This window comes from Gekko japonicus, unplaced genomic scaffold, assembly GCF_001447785.1.
Source record: "Gekko japonicus isolate JY-2015 unplaced genomic scaffold, Gekko_japonicus_V1.1 scaffold4020, whole genome shotgun sequence".
In the NCBI taxonomy this organism is placed as follows: Eukaryota; Metazoa; Chordata; class Lepidosauria; order Squamata; family Gekkonidae; genus Gekko; species Gekko japonicus.
In genome coordinates this window covers 1-7,826 of record NW_015162081.1, presented here as the reverse complement: position 1 = coordinate 7,826, position 7,826 = coordinate 1, and the positions used below count along the sequence as shown (strand labels likewise).

Below are 7,826 nucleotides of genomic sequence, written 5' to 3'. Positions count from 1 at the left end.
GTGAGAGTCTATGAGTTAGAAAGTCTGTCGGAGAGAGAGGACAGATAGCTGTGTGAAAACTTGACGTGTTCAGAAAAATACGTGGTTGAAAGTTTAAATGTGGAAAAGTTACGAGAAGGATCGTAACTTCTCGTTGGAAAACTAAACACAAACTAAAGAGCTTAGCCTAAGTGAGAGAGTCCTGTCAGGACTAAAACTAACAGAGTATGTGATACAGTTGACAAATATATTTACATGAACCTTATTCCCAGCCAGTTACATAATAACCAAACTCTTATTTTGTTCCTCTTTCAATAAATCCTATTTTATTTAAATATATCCCAGAATTCATATCAATTCTTCCTATTTTATTTAAATATATTCCTCTTCTTCCTATTTTATTTAAATATATCCCAGAATTCATATCAATTCTTCCTCTGGACTACAATAGATCCCTGAAAAGCCTGAGCCTGTGTTACCCTACCAATAAGAGAAACAGAAGGTTTGGAAATCCTTAAATTGCTGGTGGTTTTACAGAAATACAGATTCCTATTTTATTTAAATATATCCCAGAATTCATATCAATTCTTCCTCTGGACCACAATAGATCCCTGAAAAGCCTTGAGCCTGTGTTGCCCTACCAATAAGAGAAACAGAAGGTTTGGAAATCCTTAAATTGCTGGTGGTTTTACAGAAATACAGAAATACCCAGTTTTACAGAAATAAAGAGCACATTTAAAGAGAAATCCAGTCCTCCCTAATAGGCGGTAGCCACAGAAAGGTTGGGATAAGAGCTAAGAGTACAGCTGTCATTGATTCAAAGTCATTATTCAAACTTCATTAAATGCTCCCTGTTTATGTTTTCTGCTTGTTTCCCCTTGGCCAACAACTATGCCGGTTCTTATTTCAAATCCCATCATCCAAAGGCTCAAAGGAAAGAGAGGTCATAAATGTGTTGCTGTTTGGCTTTAATACATGAAAATTAGTGTGCATCAGGGCCTACCCTTCCTGGTTGAGCTGGCCTTGGTGCCCTCTCCCCTGCCTTACAGCCTCCAAGGCAGAAAGAATACTCAGGACCTCGCTTGCACAAGGGGGCTCCTGTCTTGGGCAGGGTGTTAACTTGATCCCTGATGTTTGAAAAATATTGACAGGTTGTTGACCTTTCACCCCTTCCTGCCTGAACTGCTAGGAAGTTCCTTACCCAATCCAAAGGTAGGGAGTCTGCTCCAGCCTGAGATAAGTGAACCCCCTTCTCTCAGTTATGGTCTCCCACAGCTTGATGCCCAGCTCATGTTTTAACGACAGCTATCCATCTTGCCCTTCCTGGCAGGTACAGTAATTAGTTATCTCTTCACAGAAAGGCATCTCCACTCTTCCTGTCCCTTTCTGCATTGTATGGCTCTCTTCCCTGGGAAAGCAGAAAGCTCCCAGAGCCCTTGTGCAGTGGTACCTACAATATCACGAAGCTTTTTTTGCTGAAGTTGAAAACTAGTTGAGCTCAAGCACTTTTTAACTGTCCATGAATTCTGTTTCAAGTGACTTGCACCTTGGGCAGTTAGATGAACCAGTTGGGTGGGGGAATAGATTGCTTTTTAATAGAGGCTAAAAGTTTAGATTGGCCTTCTTATCTTGCTTTACCAGATGTATCTCAAATTTACCTACAGATTAGCTCATATGTTGTTTATGTCTTATTTTAACATCCAGATAATATCGCAGGATTTTTATGTTAGCTAATAAAGACTTACGTTGTTTATCTCTGATTTTCTTATGAAAACTAAATAATATCATGATTATGGTAGACAAGATTTAGAGATAAGATAAGACCTGGCATTTCTCTCTAAATATGCACTCCTGTGACAAGCAAATCCGATTTCTCTGCATGGAAGTCTCAGAAGAAGAACAGGTGAGATTTCTTGGTGGGTAACTTGGGCTTTTTGATTAGCCCTAAAAGCAGTGAGACAACCAGCTGAAACCTGATTTGCTTTTAAAACTATTACTTGCTAAAAAGCAATGCTAGGTACTTTGACACTTTTCACATTTATTTTCAGGGTACTTGTAGGATGAACTTTTTCATGCTTGTATTTCTTTCTGTCCAGCTCATTAAAGAAAACAACTTCTTATCTCAATAAATGATAAAAGTTTCTGCTGGTGTTCTGTCTGGTTTGCTGGTTATACTCAAAGAACCTTACTCAGCCCCTTATTCTTTTGTATGATCAGAATTAAGGGTTATAAATCACACTTTAAAGTGCTACATTCAGACTCTATTTGGATGCAGGATGCAAGTATAAGACAAATGAAATTTCCTAGAGAATATTTGCCAATAAAACAGCACTCCTTTATTTTACATTTTTTTGTGAGGGGGCAGTGTAAAAATTCCACCGAGCCATGAAGGGCTAAGGGCACTGCTTTCAAACACAGAGAACAGTTATTTTAGTAAATTTATCTCCTGAGTAAGTGTGAATACTTTCCAAACCAATGTTTGCATTTTAATAAAGGTTTCATTTAAGGTATACTACGCAGAAAGGAGATGGTGTAACAATAAAAAGAAATATGCAAACAAAACTATCTGGAAAGCTTTTCACAGGTATTCCCTAGGAGGAACTAAGGAGTCCCTTATGTCAAGTCGAAGATTTGATGAGTGCTCCCCCCCTCCACCGGAAGTCCCACCTCCCTGAGGGCCCTGCTTGAAGGGGAGGGCAAGAGGGCGAGGGCAGGCAGCTCTGGGAAGCATGGTGGCCACGTGGCAGCTTTACCCCAAGGGTGTAGCGCCTGGCCGTGGGCCGTGGCTGGGAAAATAGAGTCCCTGGGTGTTTTGAATATTTTTGGGGGGTGCAAAGGGGCTTTTGTGATTGTGTTTTGTGACTGGGGAATGCTTTCAAACAGGCTTGGGGGGGGCTGGGACATGTGTGAAATAGAGTGCTGGCTTTTTGCTGTGAATGTGTGAAAACTGTACAATGCTTGTGCTAACATTGTATGAGGCCATTGTCTTAGATTTGTGCCCTGCTTAGTGCAGACTGTCCCTCCAGGTTCTCTTGGACGGCTCCTGAGAGCCCCCACCCCAGAGAGATGTCCCCCTCCTCACAGAGAGCGAGAGGTAAAAAGTTCTACTCTTTACAGACATGCCCAACCGCCCTCTGTAAGCCCTAGCGCTAGACAGCGCAGTTTTAGTGCAGGCTCCCCTCCTCTCTAGGACCCCCTGTGGAGCCCCAGCCCCACCGAGACAAAACCAGGGAACTTCCACCCCATCCCTCTGTAAGCCCCAGGCAGAGAGGCAGATCCTGGAGCAATGGAGCCTGGAGTAATGCAAACAACACAGGTGAATTCTTCTTATTCCTTGTTCACAAGAGAAAAAAAACCAGTGATGCTGACCAGAGGCTACACGTCCGGGCTGCCGGTGTGTTTAAGAACATTGGTTTCAGACTTGATGCGGTGAAAATATATGCATAGATGTGAAGGATGACCGTTTGGTGTTTAAGGTCTACCTTTGAAATTGATGTGTTCAGACAGTTCTGGGAAAGATATTACAATCCGTTGACTAAACCTTTAATGATGCTTATTGTTATAGTAGTTCTGGGAACAGCTGTTGAAAAGCGGTAAACATCCAATGTAAGAAAGTTAAGTATAATCACACTTGCATATGCTATGTCTTCCGTAGAGCCCCAACCCCGCCAATGAAGCAAAGTGGTAATCTCTCTGGCCTACCTCACGGAGCTGGCGTAGGCTAAAATTTCCAAAAACTGCTGTAAACGCTGTAAATCATTATCGTTTAGAAGTTTAGAAAACTATGGAAAGTTTTCAACCAAACTATCAACAGTAGCATAGATTATTCAAAATAGGGTGGTGTTTTTGTGCAACCATTACACTTCCTTTTTCAGCATGCGGGCCTCCCTTGCTCCCATCTCCCCGCACCTTGTGCTCTAACCCCCGACTGACATCTATGCCCTAACAACCCCAATGCATCTGGTAACAGATCCTGATATAGGCACAGACTCTTCTTTGGATCATGCTTCTGTTGAGCTAATTCAGGATGGATTCAACAGTCTAATGTTATGCTTTTAAATGATTCTGCTCCAATTTTTATATAATGATCCTACCCATTAAGATAGCAAGAGTAACTAAACAGTTCAACAGATAAAATACATGGAATGATTGTTACTGCTGTTTCTACTGCAGAGAGGCCGGTGGTTGATTAATTCCATCTTTTATTGGATGCCTACGTCTCAGGAGGCGAGCTGGGAAAAGCTGTGTGTATAAATTATACTTCAAGGTATTTGCTTTAAAGGGGCAGTGCCTTAAGTGGGTAAATATATTTATGAAAAGTATTGGAGTTCCAGGCGTAGCATTGTGAAATCAGCTCTCATTTATTAGTTACATCGGAAGAAACAAAGATAACTTGGCCAACGAGAGCCCGGCTTATATCGGTGCACACACTCACACACAACACCCCCCCACTTCCCGTGATAGGTTCTATGTACAGAGCCCCTGTAATGATAGGTTCTCTTCAGGATCCTAGCACTCCCATTGGTTCTTGCTAGGATCCGCGGGGGCTATTGTTCTAGACCCGAAGGTCCGTGAGTCCTGTAAACCTTCTGTTTCTCTTATTGGTAGGGTAACACAGGCTCAAGACTTTTTAGGGATCTTTTGTGGTCCAGAGGAAGAATTGATATGAATTCTGGGATATATTTAAATAAAATAGGATTTATTGAAAGAGGAACAAAATAAGAGTTTGGTTATTATGTAACTGGCTGGGAATAATGTTCATGCAAATATATTTGTCAACTGTATCACACACTCCTAGCAGAACCCCCTCAGTTCAGGGGCAGCCTCACTGGTATGTCGGGAACCACCACCGCAGCCACATTCACACCTCTCTACAACTGACACTCTGACACATCCACACAGATTCTCTTCAAAACTCCTCCCCCTCTCTGTCAACCACCAATCACACCACACTTGTCTCTCAATCAATCTACTCTACTAACCTTTGTACTGCAACCAAACCTTTTAAACACACACTCATAACACCAGGAATCGTTACACCTTCTTTCTGGTTCTATTAGTTTCTGGAGGAGTCCTTCAGATTCCCAAGATCAATTGGGGAAGAGTCAGGGCCCATCGGGCTCTTTATTCCAAAGCCAACTTCAGCTCCACCAGTGAGGAGAAGGTTCAGACCAGTGCAGAACGTTGCATCAGCAGCAAGGAACAGAATACCCAAGGCCACCTCTTCTGGGGTCCCAAAGCGTCCCATTAGCTATAAATGTGCAAGAGAAGAGAGAGAAATGTAGAATTCTGTACTCAGCTCACATAAGATAAGATCATGAGGTCTCAGAAGCTCAATCAGGGTGGGGCAGGATTTACTAGCGGTAGCATTCAGGTTTCCTGGGTGCAGAATTCTAATTTTCGTTTTTTATTCTGCCAATGTATACACACCCTTACTTCTTATGACCTTACTTCTTATGACTCCTTTATAAAGTTTATATCTCCGGTACCCGGCATTACATTTTATGGCACACGTGACCCTGCCCGACAAGGTCTCAGTTATGTCAGATCTGGCCCTCATAAGAAATGAGTTCGACGCCACTGCTCTAGGACTTCTGTCCCCCATGCCCTGCAGAGCTGCCATTTCCTCCTGAGCACTGATCATTCCAGGAGAATGACAGCTGTCATTCCAGGAGAACTGCAGGTCCCACTCTGAGGATGGCAATCCTTGGAAGAACCATTCATCTCCACCAGCACCATTCCTGTTTACCACGGGTGGCCAAACTGTGGCTCGGGAGCCAGATGCGGCTCTTCCACACATATTGTGTGGCTCCCAGCAGGACAGCTGGGCAAGCGAAGGGGAGGCGTGCCTCCCCTCCAGTGTTCCCTTCCCTCTAAGCTGAGTTAGTGTGAGTTGCAGCTCTTCCACACACTGGGCAAGCGAAGTGGAGGCATGCCTCCCTTCCAGCGTTTGCTCTAAGCTGAGTTAGTGTGAGTCAGCGCACAGTTTTTTAGCCTCCGGCTCACACATTTTTGTCTCAGCTCAGGAAGGATGGCTCCAGAGCAAACTAATTTATGCAGGAGCCAAATCGCTCGCTCAGAACTTTAATGCCAGGAGCTCACAAAGTAGAATTCTTGCTCACAAGACTCCACAGCTTAGAGGGATCATTGCTCCCCTCCCCGATCAATCGGTGTTCCCTTCCCCAGCCAGTTCCCCTTCCTGGGTAGCCTTGAGGCGGGGGGGGGGGGGAGCAGAGAATGAAAGCAACAAAGAAAGTTAAAATGCATTCTCAAAGCCCCACCCTCACCTACAAATATAACTCAACAAATAAATATCATTATCGGTATCTATTTTTATCCCTTTTTTATTTTTGGCAGTCTCATCTAATGTTAACAAAAAGCAAACTTGCGCATTTTTCAATAAAAACATATGTGTAATATTCATGTCATGCAGCCATAAAACATTATTCTATGTGGCTCTTATGTTAAGCACGTTTGGCTACTCCTGCTGTTTACCCACAACACACTTGCCTGATAACTTTCCGCTTCCTGGACTACGGCCTCTGGATTCTTATAACCATTTGCTATTTTTTCCCAGTAAGGAGTCCAGATGTTACCTGGTGAGATGCTAAAATTCAAAATGATTGGTGATTTTTTTAAAAAAAAAGATCAGGGGAATCATGAAACATCAATAAATATGTCCCCAAGTTATGTGTCTTTCTTATTATTCCTAGAAAGACAGCAACTTCCACGATGACCTTACAACTTAACACATTCAATAAATTTTTTCACCCCAGACTCCTCATTATTCATTTCTATGCCCCAGAAAAAAACATACCATGGAATGCAGCCTCTGCAATCTCAGTCCACGGGGAATTAACAAATCCTTTGTTTAAGACACAAGAAAAAGCAACAGCAAAAACTCCAGGATTTTGTAAACTCTGTAATCCTCCCCCACTCCATTTTTTCTCCTTTAACTGACTCTCACCTGCTCTTTACATGCCGGGCTCCCTGGGGCAGATTCGGTTTTCTTTGAAGCTGGATTCCCTCCCCCCTCTTCTTGCACTTATTTTAGTTAATTGACAAAGCTGTACTTTCCTGCACACCTGGGGGAGACCGACACCCCCCCCCCCACACACACCCCTTCTCCATCTCACAGGGAAGCAGATTCCTTCTTTGCATCCGCTGAACTCGAGAAGCATATCCTCTCTCGAATTCTATGGAAGGACTGAATCTTGAATCCAGAAAACCAGTGAGGAAAGAGAACAAAGGACTCCAGACCCTGTTATCCCCAAGATTAGAGGAGACACACGTCATCCCTCCCCTGCCACAAAATCAGTGTGGCAGGCCTGTTCTTCTTATAAGCAACAATATTTGAAATGGAAGAGAAATTTGTGGACTTTGTATCACTTATACCTTCTCCAGAAAAGTTACCCCAGCCCATTTGTCTGAGTGTTACAATACCAATTTCTTTCAGTACCAATTACCTGTTATCATGCCTTATGTTTTCCCTCCTATTATCTCTTAATTTGCTTTAGGAAAGAAAATCGTTGCCTGTAACTCCTGGCGTTGGGCTATGGGGGACCTGTCTTTCATTCCTGAGAGTATTCTGCAAGGGTCACTGTGCACCGAGGGCTCTGTAATGATAATAATCACTTTTACCTGTTGACTCGGACTCTGTATTTGCTCTCATCTATGGCCAGGGCTTTGGTCATCGCAATCCCAGCGCCCTGCAAGAGAAATACACAACAAGCGGCGTTGCCAACTGACCAGAAACCACTTGACCTCCTCCTCTTACAGTCTGATGTGCATTAAAAGAAGGTTTTTTTAAAAAAAAGATACGGGCTCAAATAATGCCCACAATCCAA

General features: G+C 43.2%; 1 protein-coding gene and 1 long non-coding RNA gene across 2 annotated transcripts; one reads left to right on the top strand and one right to left on the bottom strand.

Moving 5' to 3' along the window:
- The first annotated feature begins 536 nt into the window (after positions 1-536).
- Positions 537-2,121, top strand: LOC107105643. The gene is made up of 2 exons (XR_001482350.1): positions 537-1,243; positions 1,310-2,121. It is a non-coding gene; the product is annotated as an uncharacterized LOC107105643 (long non-coding RNA).
- A 2,745-nt stretch (positions 2,122-4,866) lies between these two features.
- Positions 4,867-7,686, bottom strand: LOC107105645 (17-beta-hydroxysteroid dehydrogenase 14-like). The gene is made up of 3 exons (XM_015405643.1): positions 7,621-7,686; positions 6,490-6,586; positions 4,867-5,230 (listed from the first exon to the last, which is right to left on the bottom strand). Exons 1-3 carry the CDS (start codon positions 7,671-7,673, stop codon positions 5,036-5,038), a joined length of 345 nt encoding a protein of 114 aa, XP_015261129.1. The 5' UTR covers positions 7,674-7,686; the 3' UTR covers positions 4,867-5,035.
- Positions 7,687-7,826: the final 140 nt, after the last annotated feature.

Excerpts from the sequence above, each read along its gene's own strand:
- LOC107105645 (XM_015405643.1), bottom strand. The coding sequence starts at position 7,673 with ATGACCAAAGCCCTGGCCATAGATGAGAGCAAATACAGAGTCCGAGTC. Across the intron at positions 6,587-7,620 it reads TACAGAGTCCGAGTCAACAG|CATCTCACCAGGTAACATCT; the intron begins GTAAAAGTGATT and ends TTTGAATTTTAG. Across the intron at positions 5,231-6,489 it reads AGGAAGCGGAAAGTTATCAG|CTAATGGGACGCTTTGGGAC; the intron begins GCAAGTGTGTTG and ends GCACATTTATAG.